Source organism: Sus scrofa, chromosome X (genome assembly GCF_000003025.6).
Source record: "Sus scrofa isolate TJ Tabasco breed Duroc chromosome X, Sscrofa11.1, whole genome shotgun sequence".
Taxonomy (NCBI): Eukaryota; Metazoa; Chordata; class Mammalia; order Artiodactyla; family Suidae; genus Sus; species Sus scrofa.
Window position 1 is genome coordinate 67,394,971 of NC_010461.5, and position 20,866 is coordinate 67,415,836.

Sequence of the window (20,866 nt, forward strand, 5' to 3'; positions counted from 1 at the left end):
TAGGAATCTGGGTCAAACCTGACTGCAGAACTTGGAGGACCTCCTGGGAAAACAGGGGTGAATGTGGCTTGTTGTGAGAGAAGGTCATTGGAAGCAAAACTCTTGGGAATATTCAGCAGCCAAAGTACCTTTGTCTGGAGGTGGACATTTTGGGAAAATCTGACCCCGCCTATTGGTCAGCTGCTGAGAAGCCCCAGGGCAAACAACCCAGGTGGGATCACAGCCCCACACCTCAGTAAACAGTCTACCTAAAGACCCCTCAGGCACACAGCTGCCTCTAATCCCATCCAGAGACTAAGCCCCACCCACCAGAGGAATTAGAATTGGCTCCACCTAACAGTGGGCAGGCATCAGCCCCTCCCATTAGGAAGCCTACATCAAGACCCCATACCAACTTCAGCCACAAGGGGGGCAGACATCAGAAGTACAAGAGGCTACAACTCTATTATCTGTAAAAAGGTCACCACACCAAAAACCTGTAAAAATGAAAAGACAGAGAACTATAACTCAGATGAGGGAGAAAGGAAAAACCCCAGAAAATCAGCTAAGCGAAGAGGAGATTCTTAGCCTCCAGGAAAAAGACTTTAGACTGTTGATGCTGAGGATTATGCAAGACATTGGAAATAAACTGGAGGCAAAGATGGATAACTTACAGGAAACACTGAACAAAGAGATACAAGATACAAAACTGAAACAAGAAGAGATGCAAAATACAATAACTGAAATAAAAAATTCAGTAGAAGCAGCTAACAGCAGAATACAGGAGGCAGAAGAATGAAAAAGTGAGGTGGAGGACAGATTAGTGGAAATTACGGATGCAGAACAGAAAAAATAGACTGAAAACAAATGAAGAGAGTCTCAGAGAAATCTGGGACAACGTTAAATGCACCAACATCCGTATTATAGGGGTTCCAGAAGGAGAAGAGAGAGAGTGGACAGAAAAATATTCCAAGAGATAATAGCTGAAAACTTCCCCAACATGGGGAAGGAACCACTCACTCAAATCCAGGAAGCACAATGAGTACCATAGAAAATACACCCAAGGAGGAACACCCCGAAACACATAGTAACCAAACTGACCAATATTAAAGACAAAGAGAAAATCTTGAAAGCAGCTAGGGAAAAGAAACAAATAACATACAAGGGAACCCCTATAAGATTATCGGCAGATTTTTCAACAGAAACTCTGCAAGCCAGAATGGAGTGGCATGATATACTTAACGTGATGAAAGGAAAAAACCTCCAACCAAGATTACTCTACCCAGCAAGGTTCTCATTCAGATTTGAAGGAGAAATCAAAACCTTCACAGATAAGCAAAAGCTGAGAGAATTCAGCAACACTAAACCAACCTTACAACAAATACTCAAGGAACTTCTCGAGGCAGAAAAGAACAAGAGAAGGAAAGAAAAAAGAGCAGCAAAAACAAATCCAAAGCAATGAATAAAATGGCAATAAGAACATACATATCAATAATTACCTTAAATGTTAATGGACTAAACACCCCAAACAAAAGACACAGACTCGCTGAATGGATACAAAAACAAGACCCATATATATGCTGTCTTCAAGAGACCCACTTCACTTCCACAGACACATACAAATTGAAAATGAGAGGATGGAAGAAAATATTTCATGCAAACGGGGATCAAAAGAAAGCTGGAGTAGAAATACTCATATCAGCCAAAATAGACATTAAATGAAGAATACTTGAAGAGACAAGGAAGGCCACTACATAATGATCAAAGGATCAATCCAAGAAGATGATATAACAATTTTAGATATCTACGCAGCCAACACAGGTTCACTACAATATATAAGGCAACTGCTAACCACCTTAAATGGACAAATCGACAATAACACAATCATAGTGGGGACTTTAACACCCCACTTACAGCAATGGACAGATCAACCAGACAGAAAATCAAGAAGACGACACAGGCCCTGAATGAAGCATTAGACCAGATGGACTTAATAGATATTTATAGGATATTCCATCCAAAGCAACAGAATACACATTCTTCTCAAGTGCACATGGAATGTTCTCTAAGATTGATCACTTCCTGGGCTACAAATCCATCCACAGTAACTTTAAGAAAACTGAAATCACATCAAGCATCTTTTCCGACCAGAACACTATATGACTGGAAATTAACAACAAGAAAAAAACTGCAAAAAACACAAACACGTGGAGACTAAACAACATGCTACTAAAAAACCAGTAGATCACTGAGGAAATTAAAAAATAACTAGCAGCAAATGACAACGAAGATACGACACTCCAAAACCTATGGGATGCAGCAAAAGCCATTCTAAGAGGAACGTTTATAGCAATACAAGCCCACCTCAGGAAACAAGAAAAAGCTCAAATAAGTAAGCTAACTTTACACCTAAAGCAGCTCTAGAAAGAAAAACAGACAAGACCTAAAGTTAGCAAAAAGAAAGAAATCATAAAGATCAGAGCAGAAAGCAATGAAATAGAAACAAAGAAAACCATAGAAAAGATCAATGAAACAAAAAGCTGGTTCTTTGAGAAGATCAACAAAATTGATAAAGCCCTAGCCAGACTTACCAAGCAAAAAAGAGAGAGGACTCAAATCAATAAAATTAGAAATGAAAAAGGAGAAGTAACAACGGACATCACAGAAATATAAAAGATCATAAGAGACTACTATATGCAACTATATGCCAATAAAATGGAAAACCTAGAAGAAATGGACAAATTCTGAGAAAAGTACAATCTTCCAAGACTAAACCAAGATGAAATAGAAAAGACGAATGGACCCATCACAAGAACTGAAATTGAAACTGTGATTAAAAAACTTCCAACAAACAAAAGTCCAGCACCAGATGGCTTCACAGACGAAGTCTATCAAACATTTAGAGAAGAGCTATCACCTCTCCTTCTGAAACTATTTCAAAAAATTGCAGAGGGAAGGGATGCCACCAAACTCATTCTATGAGGCCACCATCACCCTGTTACCAAAACCAGACAAAGATATCGCAAAAAAAGAAAACTACAGGCCAATTTCAATGATGAACATCGATGGAAAAATCCTCAACAAAATCCTAGCAAACCGCATCCAACAATACATTAAAAGGATTGGACATCATGATCAAGTGGGATTTATCCCAGGGATGCAATTGTTCTTCAATATCCACAAATCCATCAGTGGGATACACGACATTAACAAACTGAAGAATAAAAACTGTATGATCCTCTCAGTAGACGTGGAAAAAGCCTTTGACAGAATCCAACACCGATTTCTAATAAAAACCCTACAGAAAGTGGGCATAATGGGAATCTACCTCAACATGATAAAGGCCATATACAACAAACCCACAGCGAACATCATTCTCAATGCTGAAAAGCTGAAAGAATTCCCACTGAGATCAGGAACAAGACAAGGACGTCCACTGTTGCCACTACTCTTCAACATAGTTCTGGAAGTCTTAGCCACAGCAATCAGAGAAGTAAAAGAAATAACAAGAATCCAAATTGGAAAGGAAGAAGTAAAACGATCCCTATTTGCAGATGACATGATACTATACCTAGAAAATCCTAAAGACTCTACCAGAAAACTGTTAGAGCTCATCCATGAATTTGGCAAAGTTGCAGGATACAAAATTAATACACAGAAATTGACGGCATTTCTATACACTAACAATGAAAGAGCAGAAAGAGAAATTAGGGAAGCAATCCCGTTCACCACTGCATCCAAAAGAATAAAATACCTAGGAGTAAACCTACCTAAAGAAACAAAAGACCTGTACTCTGAAAACTATAAGACACTGATGAAAGAAATCAAAGATGACACAAATAGATGGAAAAACACACCATGCTCGTGGATCAGAAGAGTTAATACTATCAAAATGACTATACTACCTAAGGCAATCTACAGATTCAATGCAATCCCTATCAAATTACCAAGGACATTTTTCACAGGACTCAAACAAAATATTTTAAAGTTTGTTTGGAAGCACAAAAGACTCAGAATAGCCAAAGACATCCTGAAAAACAAAAATGGAGCTGGAGGAATCAGGCTCCTGGACCTCAGACTACACTACAAAGCAACAATCCTCAAAACCATATGGTACTGGCACAAAGACAGAAATATAGATCAGTGGAACAGGATAGAAAGCCCAGAATTAAACTCACGCACCTACAGCCAACTCATCTATGACAAAGGAGGCAAGAGTATACAAGGGAGAAAGGACAGCTTGTTCAAGAAGTGGTGCTGGGAAAACTGGACAGCCACATGGAAAAGAATGAAATGAGAACACTCCCTAACACCATACACAAAAATAAACTCCAAATGGATGAAAGACCTAGATATAAGACCAGACACTTATAAAACTCTTAGAGGAAAACATAGGCCAAACACACTCTGACATAAACGACAGCAACATCTTCTCAGATCCACCTCTCAGAGCACTGACAACAAAAACAAAAATAAACAAATGGGACCTAATCAAACTTCAAAGTTTCTGCACAGCAAAGGAAACCCTAAACAACATGAAAAGACAACCCACAGAATGGGAGAAAATCTTTGCAAGTGAATCGCCGGAAAAGGGATTATCTCCAAAATTTACAAACATCTTCTGCAGATCCATACCAAAAAAACAAACAACCCCATCAAAAAATGGGCAGAAGATCTAAACAGACAGTTCTCCAAAGAAGACATGCAGATGGCCAAAAAACACATGAAAAGATGTTCAGTGTCACTCATTATTAGAGAAATGCAAATCAAAACCATGATGAGGTACCACCTTACACCAGCCAGAATGGCCATCAATCCAAAAGTCTACAAACAGTAAGTGCTAGAAAGGGTATGGAGAAAAAGGAACCCTAGTACACTGTTGGTGGGACTGTAAATTGGTGCAACCACTGTGAAAGCAGTATGGAGATTCCTCAGAAAACTAAACATAGGACTACCATTTGATCCAGCAATCCCACTCCTGGGCATCTATCCAGAGAAAACCATGACTCGCAAAGGCACATGTACTCTGATGTTCATTGCAGCTCTATTTACAATAGCCAAGACATGGAAACGACCTAAATGTCCATCGACAGAGGAGTGGATTAAGAAGATGTGGTACATATTACTCAGCCATTAAAAGGAACAAAATACCAGCATTTGCAGCAAGATGGATGGACCTAGAAATTATCATGCTAAGTGAAGTCAGTCATACAATGAGACACCAACATCAAATGCTTTCACTGACATGTGGAATCTGAAAAAAGGACAGGCTGATCTTCTTTGCAGAACAGATGCTGACTCACAGACATTGAAAAACTTATGGCTCCAGAGGAGACAGTTTGGGGTGTGGGGGGATGTGCTTGGGCTGTGGGATGGAAATCCTGTGAAATCAGATTGTGATGATCATTATACAACTACAGATGTGATAGTCATTTGAGTAATAAAAAAGTAAAATAAAAATAAAAAATAATAATAATAAAACAGAAAAATATATATATCTATAGCTTAGGTTATTCATAAGATTTTTTTTCAAAAAAGTATATATAAATTCTTGATATTTCATATACTGCAAAGCTTCAAAATATTTTTAACTTACTTAAAACCCTAAATTAATTAAAACTCTAAATTTTATCAAATTAGTACAAACAACTTTGCAAACCACATTGAAGCCATTTTTCCTAAACTTGGTATTCTTAAAAAAATATGCAGTGGAGGTTACAAAAGGCAAACAAACTCCATAATATTTATCTGGCTCTTAACAGAAAAGTTTACCACCTCTTAGTATATGTTATAAAAATGTTTTAGTAATTGTAAGCATAAATATTAAAAGTGCACAAAAGAGTACCAAGCTGGCCCAGCAATGAAATAACAAACTAAAATTATCTACTCTATGGGATTATAACTGCTACAGTACACAGACTATATTCATAGTTTTGCAACATTCCACCTATATTTTCAATTTACTTTTACTCCAATGTCTCCTGTACCCTTGTAAATTACAAAATGGGGGAAGCATGAATTCTTATTTTCCATGCTTTTAGAAACCAATAACTTTATTGACAGGAACTTATGATAATCACCTCCCTGAAGGCAAAAAGAGTTACGTTAGATTTTTAGAAGCTGTTATTCCCAGTAAGAGACTAATGGGTAAGAATATTTGGTTCATTTTTTGGAATTGGCATAATTCAGAAAAATCTTTTTCAATAATTTACTTGTACCACACTAAGTATTACAAGGATTTACAAGAAAGAAAGCCAAATATACTGCTTTTTAAAAACAGAGAATCTAGGAGTTCCCTGATGGCCTAGCTGTTAAGAATTCAGTGTTGTCACTGCTATGGCTCAGGATGGACACCCGGTCCAGGAACTTCTGTATATCACAGATGAAACCAAAAAAAAAAAAAAAAAATAGAATCTAAAAATGTAAATACTGAAATAATGATCTATTTGTTTCTCTCAAATTAAAAAGAGATAATGACTCTGAAGTTACTAAATTTATTCAACTGGGATGAGTGTTCAAAACAGTACCCTAATTCAAGATTACTCATCTTCAGAGATGTTGGTATTTACAGACAAAAGAGCCATCCCACGGCCCTCTTAATAATCTCTCTGTAACACAGACCCCTATAGTTTAAATAAAATGGCTCAAGTCAGCTCTATGTTATCTATCCAAGGCCTTGTTTCCCAAGGACATCTTATATGTATCTCTTAAAATTTATAACAAACTATTATTCATCTTTCTATCCAGCTCTGAATAATCTCATGGAATTAATGAGGATAAACTTAATTTTAAAATTTACCACTATAGCAACAATAGCTATTTATGTTCTCTGCCATATTTTTGCATACACCTCAGTAAGTCAGAGGTGGAATATACACAATTGAACACAACCATCACTAGCAATTTGAAGGGTAATTCGCTGACCCAGAAAACCAACTCAACATTTCTGTTTTTTAATTTTTTATTGTAGTTGGTTTATAATATTCTGTCAACTTCTGCTGTACAACAAACTGATCCAGTCATACAAATATAGACATTCTTTTTCTCACACTATCCTCCATCATGTTACAATACAATGATTAGATAGTTTCGTGTGCTTTACAGCAGGATCTCATTGCTTATCCACTCCAAATGCAATAGGTGCATCTACTAAACCCAAACTCCCAGTCTATACCACTCCCTCACCCTTGGAAACCACAGATCTGCTCTTGATGTTCATGAGTTTATTTCTTCTTCGCAGATAGGTTCATTTGTGCCACATATTAGATTCCAGATATAAGTGATATCATATGAAATGTGTCATTTTTTTTCTTACTTTATGAGAGTCTCTAGTTCCATCCATGTTGCTGCAAATGGCATTATTTTGTTCTTTTTATGGTTGAGTAGTATTCCATTGTGTATGTGTATCACATCTTCTAATCCATTCATCTATCAATGGACATTTAGGTTGTTTCAATGTCCTGAAAATATCAATTAAGTCTACTTGTTGGATTGTGTCCTTTAGAATCTGTTGCTTTATTGATTTTCTGTCTAGAGGATCTGTCCATTGATGTGAGTGGGGTGGTAAAATCTCTTACTATTACTGTATTCCCATCAATTTCTCCTTTTATATCTATTAGTGTTTGTTGTATGTACCTGGGTGCTCCTATATTAGTGGCATATATATTGATGAGTGTAATATCCTCTTCCTGAATGGATCCTTTTATCATTAAGTATTGTCCTACTTTGTCTTTCTTTATGGCCTTCATTTTATAGTCTATTTTGTCTGATACGAGTATTTCAACCCCTGCTTTCTTGTCTTTTTTCCATTCGCATGAAATATCTTTTTCCATCCCCTCCCAATCAATTTACATGTGTCCTCTGCCCTAAGGTGAGCCTCTTGTAGGCAGCATGTTGTAGGCTCTTTTTTTTTTATTCAGTCTGCCACTCTATATCTTTTGATTGGAGCATTCAGTCCATTGACATTGAGGTTAATTATTGATAAATACGTATCTATTGCCATTTTAAACCTTGTTTTCCAGTTGATTCTATGTTTCCCCTTTGTTCCAATCTTTTCTTGGTTGGATGATTTCCTTTGATTTTATGCTTGTGTCCTCTTTGTAGTTTTTTGAATGTATTGTTTGGTTTTGATGTGCGGTTGCCTCGCTTTTCCAGTATGTTATCTCCTTCGACTATCTGCTTGCTTTAGCCTAATAGTCATATAGGCTCAAACACATTCTAAAAGAAAAAAAAAAGTCTAGATTTTCTTGCTTTCCTTCCCCACATTCTACGAAGCCCTTTTTTAACATCTCCATGATTATCCTTTTGCTTTTTCTTCTGTTTATGGTCGCTTTTACAATAAGGTTTTTTTTCTTTTAGATCTGTGTGGATTATTTAAGTGATTTCTTACCAACTGAGATTCCATCCATCCTATTTCTCCTTACTTTTTTATTTAGAAGAGACTTTTCAGTTTTTTTTATTTTATTTTTTTGTCTTTTTGCCTTTTCCTAGGGCTGCACCTGCAGCATATGGAAGTTTCCAGGCTAGGAGTCCAATCGGAGCTGTAGCCACTGGCCTGCACCACAGTCACAGCAACACAGGATCCGAGCCATGTCTGCTACCTACACCACAGCTCATGGCAACACCAGATCCTTAACCCACTGAGTGAGACCAGGGGTTGAACCCGCAACCTTGAGGTCCCTCGTCAGATTCATTAACCACTGAGCCATGACAGAAACTCCAGTATTTCTTTTAGGACAGGTTTAGTATTGCTGTATTCTTTTAGTTGTTGTTAGTTGGAGAAATTCATTATTTCTCTTTCTATTTTAAATGGTGTTCTACCTGGGTAGAGTATTCTAGGCTGCAAATTTTTCCCTTTTAGAACTTTGAATATATCTTGTCACTCTTTTCTGGCCTGTAGTGTTTCTATAAAGAAATCAGTTAATATCCTTATGGGGGTTCCCCTTATAATTAAGTCTGTTTTTCTCCTGCTGCCTTTAGAAACCTCTCCTTAACTTTTGCCATTTTTATTATAATATGTCTTGGTGTGGGCCTGTTTGGGTTCAACGTGTTTGGGGCCCTCTGAGCTTCCTGTATTTTGATATGTTTCCTTTAGATTTGGAAAGTTTTCAGCCATAATTTCTTCAAATTTATTTTCAATCCCCTTTTCTTTTACTTCTGATGGAATTCCTATTATGCATAGATTGGCCCACTTTACATCATCCCATAGATCTATTATATTGCTTTCAGGTTTTTTTTCATCTGATTTTCTGCCTGCTATCCTGATTGGGTGATTTCCATTATTCTATCTTCCAATTCACTTATTCATTCTTCTGCATTATTCATTATTCTTCAGTGTCCTTAGCTCAGCTTGCATCTCTGCAAATGAATTTTCTAATTTTTCTTGGCTCCTCTTTATATTCTCTAGTTCCATTATAAAGTAATCTGCATTACCATTCATATCTGCTCTTAATTTCTTCATATTCACTCTTATTTCTTTCAGTATTTTCACTAGCTCCTTTTTGAACTCAGTGTCTATTATACTGCAGAGGTTTGTTTCACTGTTTGCTCCTTCAGGTGAATTATCCTGTTCTTTTTAACTGGGAATGTTTCCTGGGCTTCTTCATCTTGCTTATATTTTTCTTATTTTGTAAGTTTAAGGGAAACTACTACTGTAGTCTTGGAGGGTTATTTATGTTCCAGATCACCCTTGGTAGTTTGAGGGCTTATTATTATTATTATGGCTATTATGATTATTATGATTATTATTTGGCATGAGGGCTGCTTTGGGTTTGGATGCTTGCTTTCTCTTTCTTCAGTGTGTGTAGGCTGTTATCCCCATGCTGGCATATAGCCTGTTCTTGCTTCCAGGGAGATGGAGGCAATGGGCAGGGCTAGTAGACAATGCCTGGTTGCTGGGCCCTTGACATTGGCAAAGACCCACGGGGAGATGGCACAGGCTGCTCCAGGTTGCAGGGTCCTGGGAAGTGGCAGTGATCCTCAGGCAGGTGTAGGCAGTGCCCAGAGCACTTGTTGGTAGCAGTGGCATGGTGTGTGTGTTCCCAGGGACTGAGAATAGCAAAAGGTGGTGCTCAGTTACAATGCCCTCCTCTGAGGTGACTGGGGCTGCAGGTGGTGCCTGTTCATGGATCCCCAGTGTTGGCAAGCCATACACACTTCTGCAGTCTGAGATGGCTGAGGTGGTTTGTCCCTGCTGCCTGTACCCCACACAGGAGATGCCCCACTGTCCTTAGCTCACACAAGAGGTACCTGGACACCCTTAGCCTGCACAAGAGGCATCTAGCACCCAAAGCCAGCACAAGAGGCATCTTGCTGCCCAAGAGCCCATGAATGCACAGAGAAAGATATTCCTATGGCAATACACCCCTACTCCTCTTTCCCTCCCCGACAATGGCACCTTGCTTCTCCTGCGGGCACAGGCCTTCTTCTGGGTTCCCCTGGATGTGGTGCTCTGCTTCCCCACCCATGACGAACCAATCCCTAGCCCCTCAGGCTGTCTCCACACAGTCAAATCTAGTCCTCTCCCTAGAACTGACCTCTGGAGTCTCAGTCTCAGCACCCAGCCCCTGCCTGAGCATCTCAGGCTATGGTGTTTTGGGATCATTGTACTGATGATCTGTGCAGCATCTCTCTGCTCTGCCCTCCTCAGTCCAGCTGCTGTGCTTTTCTCTGAGGATATGAGGTCCCTCCATCTTGGCTGCTCTTCCCATCAGTCAGGTGGCTTCCCAGGCTGAGGGCTCCTTTCCTCTTTCGCAGTTCCCTCTCAGGAATCCTGGTCCCATTCTGCTTCTTTTTCCTTCTCTGTTTTTTTCTATTTTGTTCTATCCAGTTATTTGGAGGGTTTCTTTCCCTTTTGAGGTTAAAGCCCTTCTGCCATTGTTCAGTAGATGTTCTGTGTGAATCGTTCTATACGTAGATGGGTTTTTTTTTTTTTTTTGATGTGTTGTGGAAGAAGGTTAGTGCTTACTGCTCTGCCATCTTGATCTTCTGCCTCTAGACTCTTCATTATTTCACCATCAAGAACTAAGGTACCCAAATTCAAAGATAATTCATTAGTAAAAGTAAGTTTCCTTTCCTATGAAGCAAAAAAGACTGTAGATGAGCACTAAATAAAAGCAAAGGGGATATATGCCCAAACATAATAATCCTCTTCAACCCCTAAAACTGAATAATAATAATGCCAAGAGTAAGTATGTAAAGCAAAAAAAAAAAAAGTCCATACATTTAGAAGCTCTACTTTTTATAGCTGATATGAATAGGAGGAAATCTATTAATATTTTTTAAACCATCAATATTTTAAAATTTTAAATAAGCAAAAGATTGTTATGGAGCTATCAGTGAACCTGTGTGTAATTTCATAGGAATATGGAACTAAAACATTAATGTCCCAGAAAAATCAAAATTTTAAAAAGCTTTCTATCACCCTAAATTCGTTGGTCTTTATACTGTCCTTTCAGACATTTACTTGAATGTTTCCTATCAGATTTCCTAACAAGGTAGAAACCTGGAACAATAATCAAATAAATCTTATCTAGTGACTAACACAACACCTTACATTAAATAAGCATTTAATGATCATTTGCTGAATGACTACGTCCACAATAATTTAGAACCAATTAAAACCAATCTAAGTATCATCGTGCTTTAAAGAAGACTGGGAGTTATGCAAATGATAGGTTACTATGAGTTGAATTAAGTACAGCAGTGTTATATGTACATTAGAATGTATCTTTGAAACATTTTAAAACTTTGGTCCAATGCCAGAGAAGCAGCTTCCCTGGTTACTATTCAGGTAGCATTTTGTTTACTCTGCTTGGTTGAAGTCAGTGCTAATGACTTTAATGGTTCTGAATAGCTCCAAAGTGTTCCCCATGCCAAGGTATTGGCCATCTGGCCAGTCTCATATAAATCAGAACATATGTTTTGGAAATTTTACTTTCAAAGGATACATGTATTATCTGTAGTACAGATGAATGCATACATGACATGCATACATACACAGCATTCTTTAGAAGCAATTCTTCTCACTGTAGTAATCTCTTAGAGATAAGAAGTCCATATAATTTCATTAAAATACAACCCTGGGGAATGTAAAATAAGTTTAAATTGTCCATTGAGTTATTTATCAGGGTAAAAGAAATACTTTGTCCAGGACAACTAAATGTTATATTTTGTCAAAAACAAGAACTCTATTATTCTTGTCAAATATTATATGTAGGAGTTCCTGTCGTGGCGCAGTGGTTAACGAATCCGACTAGGAACCATGAGGTTGCGGGTTCGGTCCCTGCCCCTGCTCAGTGGGTTAACGATCCGGCGTTGCCGTGAGCTGTAGTGTAGGTTGCAGACGCGGCTCGGATCCCGCGTTGCTGTGGCTCTGGTATAGGTCAGTGGCTACAGCTCCGATTGGACCCCTAGCCTGGGAACCTCCATATGCCGCGGGAGCGGCCCAAAGAAATAGCAAAAAAAAAAAGCCAAAAAAAAAATATTATATGTAAAGAACAATTATTTTCTCAAAAAATCAGAGATAAACATATTCATTTTAATTTTATATATGAAGAAACTAAAGACCATTATTTTGCTTCTGCACTTTTCTCAGAAATCAGTCAAGCCTATTTGTGTGGATTTCAGGGATCCCTATTCTGTTCCACTGATCTATGTGTCTATTCTCCCAACACCACATTGCCTTAATTACTATAATAACCTTAACATCCCATATAGAGTGATTTCTTGCATTTAAGTCTTCTTTTTCAAAATTGCTTAAGATACCCTAGGTCCTGTACTTTTACATATGAATTTTACAATAAACCTTTTTATGTCCAAAAAAAAAAATCTTGTTGGATTTTTTTGACCTTTGAGTAAACTTAGCTAGTGGATCAGCAGATCTGATTCAGTGAGCTGATATGGCTGTCAATTTGTCTATATCTTCTCCTTATCTTCAATATTGTCCTTATAAGGGAGATAAGATATACAGAGGGAAAAACATGAATTTAAAATTATCTAGGTTCAAATTACAGCTGTTCCTCTACTGGTTTATATGTCTCTTTCTCATCTGTCAAAAAGATACACCATTTTGGAGTTTCCGTGGTGGTGTGGAAGGTTAAGGATCCTGTGTGTCACTACTGTGACTTGGATGGCTGCTGTGGCTCGAATTTGATCCCTAGCCTGGGAACTTCCACATACCACGGAAGCAGCCAAAAAAATAGATACACATTTTCTTACTAAACTGTTTTGAAGACTGAATAAAAATGAAGAGATTATACAGGCTCAATAATTGTCATTTCTTTCTCCCTTAAGTTTGGAAGTACATTTAAGATGGAATGGATTCCAATGTCTTTTGGGATAAAAAATTTACCCTGGGTATTAAAATTACTGCATTTCCTTTTAAAGTCTGTCCCTAACCACTTTACAGGAGAAGCAGATAGGTCTAAAGCAATAATAATTATCCGTAGCCTTTGAAATTTTTGGTGGAGAGGTGACTGGATGCTTTATTTACAACAGAGTCACTGTCCCCTTACTTAGCTAGTGATAAAGTATGCAGATTACTTAGCTTCAAAATTAGAAGGCTGAACTATATCAAAATCAGCAAGGACACTATTTTTTTTTCTCTTATGGAAAAGCAAATTCCTCAAAACTACACAGCAAGAGCATACAAGAGAGCTCAAAAACTTCCTTTGCCCCAGTCATATCTTCAAACAGTAACCGAAAAAAAAATACAGAAAAACATTACAACTCCCAGAAAACTTATTTTAGAGCAAATTGCTAGCTTAGGAACTGATATGCCTTTTTCTTGTTGGTTGGCTAATGAGAACTATATGACTATTTCTCTTTTTACTTTGGCCTAGAGCTGTAGTTCTTTATCCTTGGCTATACATCATAAGCATTTGGGGAATGATGCCTAGGTAAACAAAAGATTAGTTAAATATGAATTTATGTGAGTGAGGTACTAGCATGGAAATTTTTTAATTAATTTCCAGGTATATCTGAACTATAGTAAGAATTGAGAACCCAAGGAAATCCAAGGCCAAATCTGTAATTCAACTATATCTTAAATGTATAGTAGACGCTTACCTGTGTTCTAATTCACCCTGCAATGACATCCTCCATCCTCTCCATACACTTTCTACTTTATGTTTTCTCATATCCTGAATATCAACATATTACTGGATTTTATTTCCTATACACCACCTCAAATACTTGGTGAAATGAAGCAAGGAATAAGTAAAACCTACCCCCCCCAACACACACACAACAGGCCTTACTTCAAATGTACAGATATAGGTTAAAATATAGCAGCAAAATCAGTTATATAGAATGCCTCCAGGGCAATTCAGAAATCATCTCTATTATCTATAAAAGCTACTTTAAAATTAACTCTAGATCTCTCCCCCATCCAATTTTCTTCCCACCCAAAATCAAACCAAAAGAAAACAATATAGACAAAGAAAAAAACTACTATAATCAAGAACAGTAAATAATCTTTGGAAATAACATAAATGTGTAAACATTATACAGCAAATTCTGACAAAGTACTCAAAGATAAAACTTCAAGATTCCAAGTGATTAACAAATCTTAAGAACTGCTACTAAAGATAATGACAATACCCACCAAGAGAGAAATTACAAGAAGGGAAAAAAATCTTATATTTCCCTCTCAAAATTGCAAATGAGAGAGACTATGATAGGGGTGGTACTGAAACGACAATGTAGCCTAAGAAAGCAACAGTACCAAGTCAGGCATTATTTTGGAATGGTGAGGAATGATTAGCCCTCTTGATGGAATAATCAAGGTAGGGAAATATAGAGGCCCTGCCCTGTAGGAATTGACTTGAATATTTCTAGACCAGACCGGTTTAAAGGAAGATAGAGAAACTGGGAAGCACCAGTGGTGGGAGGGGTCAGTGCCCAGTTGGCCACGCCCTCTACTCCAAATAATCCTGGTGAAAGCATATAAAAACAGATGTCCCTTTTCTCTTTTCCACATTCCAGAAAGAAGCACCAGTCACTGTTTTCAGCACAACCCTCTAAACCAAGGGCTGCTACTTAAGATGAACATTGATAAAGTAAAAACTACAGGCCTGAGCACCATTTTAAAAGCATTAAAAAACTTTTTAGCTAGTAATAAGTGCACTTTTGATAGTAAAGATTTTAAGCATGCCAAGCATAACCAGAACTCTTTAGAGTGGTTTGCTCTTGTTCAAGACAACATGAGAGAGGGGGAGGTTCATTTTGGCTTTCTATCTCCCTATACTGCAAATAGCCATTTATCTTTATATTAAGTCCAAAGGCTAGCATAGACACTTCTATTGACAGTCATGCATTCAGTATCTGTTATATTGAATTAGGTCCTACCACACCACTCTAGTTTCTCTTACTCTCTCACATTTAATCAGTTGCCAAATTCTATTTTAACTCTGCAAGGTCTTGCCCATCAGTTCTCTCCTTTCTACCCCTTCTGTCCCAGTTAAAAAAAAAAATCTCACTACTACTTCCACTGACTAATATTCCCCACCTCAGTCTCTCAACTCCAATCCATCTTATATACTACCATCAGTTACTTTTCAAAGCACAGATCATATCATTCATTAACTTAATAACCTTCAGTATCTTCCATTTACAGAAAAACACTTAAGACCCCTGAACTAGCTTTTTTAAAGCCCCATACAATCTGGGCCTCTCCCTACCTTTAGATGAGTACCTCATCTCACACTCTATTCCCATTCTCACATCACAGACATATGCTAGCAATATCAGATTCCTCCTTCCTCCAAGAACACTTCCATACCTTAGATTTTTCCCCATCCAACAGAAATATGCTCCTTTCATTTGCCTGTGAAAATATTATCAACTCTCTAATGCTCTGCTCAAATTCCACCTCTTTCACAAGGACTTACTAGATCCATTCCTAAACCACCACCACAACCACCTCATTGTTGATGGTCTTGTGACTTATATAATAGCAGTTTCTGCATATCTTGCCCACCTGAATGTAAACCCACGGGGGTGGGATAGGACTCAGGATGGTATATATTTAGACATTTCACCAATGTAGTACCTTGGTCTAAAAGTACTATGTACTGCACTTTCTTGCACGAACTATACACTTGATAAACTGAACCAATTCCTACCATGACAAAAGTTAAAATAGGAAAAAATAAATGTCAATTAGATATCTCATTAGCAAGTTATAACAAATTATTTGTCTCACCTTATCCTCCAGAGTGTTCCTAAATATGACTTAATATTTCATCCTTAATCACCCTCTGATTACAAATGTGATTACCATACTTAGAGGAAATGATCAGATCTAGGGAGGAGGCCTTAAGAAAAATTGGTCTTAATAGAGAAAGCTGGAGCTATGACCATGGCTATCTAAATCCAAAGTTTTAATATAGTTGACAATAATTCAGTTTAGGGACATAGAAGCGGGCATGATGACAACTATGGGAAAAGGAACCAGAGACCCACCATGTGCAAAGCACCTTACCAAGTGAATTAAACCCAGTACAGTATTTGTTTTTTACATAACAACTCTTGAAGATGGTTTTTCTCCCATTTACAGATTAAGAAATTGAAGCTCAGTGATGTTAAACTTTCCTCTGTTTCTAAAGAGTCTCATGAAATTAATTAAAACTAGCATTTTTTTCCCAATCTGCCCTATATTTCCCATCCTGGTTAAATTTTTAGAAACTGTGGCTTTAACCCCAACTGTTTCTAGCAGTGAACTGTACGACTTTCAAAACTAATTTCCTTAAATTACAAAAGCAGTATTACTAAAGAAATAAAAGTACCAATTATAATTTAGTACAATATGATAATATAATATGCAATGTGAAAACTCTATAGTAAATCCCAGTAGGAAACAAGCACTCTCTCACCAAAACACAAAATTCACAAACTATAATGTACATGGCACTACCTCATCTTTTTATTTTTTACTTTTTGTCCACTTTACTAAAATAGGCTATTCTTAAGGACCCTTCTCCAGGAGTGACCAATATTTATCATGCCTCAGACAACATTTCTTCCCTGATCATGACAGTATTCAGGCAATTCCTAAAAATTATGGCTGCCTGAGCGGTGATACCCTTTGAAGTTCCTATTCCCAGTAGACCTAATTGAGAAAGTTCCTGCAAGTGCTCTCACAACCAAAGTTCCTTGCTTATTCTATTTCCCTCTCCCAAAAACCCTCTTCACAGGAGCCAATAGAGCCCATATTTCACTTTTTCAGGCTTATTCTCCACCTCTCAGTAAAACCAAGTTAATTCATGTTTGAAACCACTGACACATCTTCCCATAGGACAATTCTACAAACAGTGACTAGGCTCTTCATCATTATTCCTCGTTGTCATGCATTGGTAACTATCCTTAATAATTTTTTCCTCTGCAAGAACATGTTAAGAGTCTAAACAACCAATTATTACACTTTTGAATTATAATTCAAAGGTTAACAATTGCCCATGACACAAGACAAGTAAAAAGATATTGAAAAAGACTCCACAATATATGATAGTGTAAATAGTCTCTTTAATTTTACCAGGATTTAACACACACAGAAATAGACAAAAAATATTTCCTGTGACATTAAAGTTAACAGATTCTTACTTACATTTTAAGGATTCCATCACATTTTCAAAAAAATATATTCTACAGTGAAAGTACCCTTAGTCCTAAAATCTATCAAGAATGAGGGCTGAAAAGCTCTTGTTCAAAGGTTAACATTTCTAAAGCCAACATCGACAAACATGTAATTAAAATAAATATAAATTCTGGGAAATAAATATTTCCTTCTTATCAAAAGAATACCATTATAAAGAAACATCAACAACAACAACAACAACAACAACACCTCTTCTAAGTACTAATCAGATCTAAGCAGATTCAGATGTAGAATTTAGTTTTCACCTAGAATATTTTAATTAAGTCACTTGCAGAGTTAAATCCAACCAATCAAAACTGTTTTAGACAAAGAAGTCAGAAATACTATCTTTACCACATTACCTTCACCTTTCGTTTTACTTCATAGGGATTAACAATTTCCACTCCAGTATTTTTCCAAATTGCTGAGGTAGAGAGACCCATTGTTAAATCGCTATAATACCTAAAACATACTGCAAACAATAAAAAAAAACCATATGCAGTAATTACAATTTAAAACATTTCTACATTCAAAGTTAACAAAAATAATAAATAGTAGGCATGCGAACGGCTCCCTCCTCCCATCCCAACCTTATATCCAAGCATTTAATTTTTTTTATTAACCAGATGCCTGGAACTATAAGTCAACAGATTACACACATGAATAAAACCAAATTCCTCTCCCCTTGAATAGTCTTCTAGAAAATTCTTGCAAGTATAAAACATTCCAAGAATAAACTCTTCTTCATTTATCCTGTTCTTAAGAGATGTAGAATATTAAAACGTATTTCAGAATTCCTTAGTTTCCAATAAAGTATTTCCTATAAGAGCGGGTTCAACTTTTGATTCTTTCAGTATTTCTATTACATTTCTTGTTAAATGTTATTCTAACACATAATTTAACCCCAGTTTAGTTCGGAAATTAGAAAAGAAAAAAGAACAAGTTAGCATTCCAAAGTGTATTTTTAAGGATGAAGCAAGTACTTAAAGACAAATTTGCACCTAGAGATATGGCGGATTTCCAGTACTACCTCAAAACATCCTAGTGTGAAACAATTTGGTACTCAATATTTTTAGGAAGTCAGTGATGGTCTCTCCTGTACTACTAGGCTGTCAGAAAAGGGTCCAACTTTCCATCCCCAAAGGCTCGTTTTTGCATTTAAATGCTGCCTGCTTTTAATATTAACAACAACAACAACAAGGCAACAATAATAAAAAACAAGTATTTGAGCACATCTAAGTTCTCATTGCGCAAATGACCAAAGCCCAACCAGAAAAGTTTCAAGTAAGAGCGGGAAGAGAGTCGAACCAAAATATTCTGGTTGAACCTCGCTGTCGAACCAAAGACTCCTCTTTTATGGGTCGGAATTAACTTTGCAGGTTCTTTTACACACCAATGGGGGGGGGGGCACAGCAGCTGGGCAAGGGAGAAAGGGCGGGAGGAAGAGGGCTGTAGAATTCAGGGGACAGAAAATCACCTGAATATAGATAAACCTGGCCTCCAATTAATCTCCTCTTGGGTTGTTACAAACAGTCACAACATGCCACAAAGAAATGAGAAAGCTAAGTAAATAAGAAGCACTCATTCCTATGTGCAAATGTCCCCAGAGATGGCCACCTTGCCGTGTTTCTGTTGTGCTGGGTTCAGTAGAGAGCAGCTGTCCCCCAAAGTGTTCCCAGCGAGTAAACTGGGAGCAGAGGAGACCTGGGCACGGCACCTGGTGCATCCCCCTGTTCCACTTCAGGTCGCAAAGTGAAGAAACTTAGTCACAACTCCTGCGTGGCCCGAGAGGCAGTTGCTTCGCCCGAATCCGAGCCTGAGCCGGGACTACACTCACTCCTGACTCCTGAGCCCGCCGCCGGGTCCCCGCCAGCACCCAAGCGAAAGCGCAGTTTGGACAGAGCGTGCTCCGACGCCCGGCAGCCTCAAGGGGGCTGGCCTGGGCACCGTGCTTTCCAGCCCCACGCCCCTTCTCTCTCGGGCCCCCCCACCCCCGCAACTGTTCAGAAAGGAGGGGGATGGTTCCAATCCCTCTTGGCCACCACACTAACCTCGCCACTGCTTGCGCTGCCACGGAACACCTCCATTTCTGCCTCCCAGGGCTCGTCTAGAGGAGCGAAGGGTAGCATTGCCCCTTCAGGAGCACTCGAAGAGGAGCTGCCAACCCCCCGCGCGGCCGTACATCCCGTCTTTGGAGCTTTCCTGCCAGTGCCGCCGCCGCCACCGCCGAGATCCTCAGCCTCGCCTTCAGCGACAGCTGTCCTCGCCGCGGGGTCCCTCAGAGACTGGGAGCGAGGGGTCGCCGCCACCGCAGGCTGCTGCTCCGCATAGAGAAAACAACTCTGTGCTGCCTCTCTGAGAGCTGCCGCTTAACTCGTGCTCAGCACTGCCGCCGCCGCCGCCGTGACTGCCGCTCGGCGGTGACTGCCCCTCCCCCGGCAACCCCGCTTCCTCGGGCCCCCTCCCCGATCCCAGCTCGGTCAATATGGCGGCTGCGGCGGAGTTACCTGTGCGGCGCCTGGAACCCCCCCACCCCCACCCCCACCCCACCCCCACCCCCACCCCCACCCCACGGTGGCTGCACTGCAGCGTCACCGGAACGTCAATGGAGATTCCCCAGCCTGGGATGAAGGGGGAGTGGGGAAAGAGAGCCGGGGGTGGATGCGGGAGACAGCGTGGTGGGGGGTTGGGAAAGAAGGGAAGGGGGCGTGCTGGGCGGGGGAGGCGGGAGAGGAGTAGTAAAACCCTCTGCTAGTGTTCTGGTAAACCCGCCCACTCCAGGGAGCATGCGCAGCACTGTTCACACATGCTCAGCAGGCCTTCTCAAGTCTACTGATCAGCGTTTCCGGCGGGAGGATTCCCAAAAAGGATGCGGGAACCGGGGACCCTCCTGAGCATTGGAGGAGTCCGTGTCACGAGAGGACTCCAGGAATATCTTATTGCTAGTTCGCAAAAGCGGGTGCCCTATACACCGAACCACTCCTCTTTTAGTACTTAGTGAAAAATACTAGGACGGGGATTTTACTCCATTGCACATTAGCCACCTAGAAGCTGGAGTATGGAAGAAAATCCCGTTTAAAATAAATTAGTACAGCTGCCGTCCCTAACTCTCCACGCCCATTTGTCCCGCTCACGGTTGTCTTCATACCATTGTTGACCCAGTGTTTCCACTGTTCATATACACACACCTGTGCCACTTACTGAACTCTTCTTGTGGCAGCGAAGGCAGAACGTACAAAGCTAACTTCACCT

The 20,866-nt window shown here is 39.1% G+C and overlaps 1 protein-coding gene across 5 annotated transcripts in view; it reads right to left on the bottom strand.

Moving 5' to 3' along the window:
- The window catches only part of RPS6KA6 (ribosomal protein S6 kinase A6), a 180,431-nt gene extending 160,287 nt beyond the window's left edge, over positions 1-20,144 (bottom strand). The window contains exons 1-2 of one of the 5 annotated variants that reach the window (XM_013990945.2): positions 19,666-20,144; positions 17,977-18,086 (exon numbers count right to left, since the gene is read on the bottom strand). In XM_013990945.2, coding sequence (XP_013846399.1) covers positions 17,977-18,057 — 81 coding nt within the window. In that variant the 5' untranslated portion in view covers positions 18,058-18,086; positions 19,666-20,144. The remainder of the gene's footprint in view (positions 1-17,976; positions 18,087-19,665) is intronic. The other 4 variants (XM_005657844.3, XM_013990944.2, XM_013990943.2 and 1 more) reach the window with 4 other exon arrangements.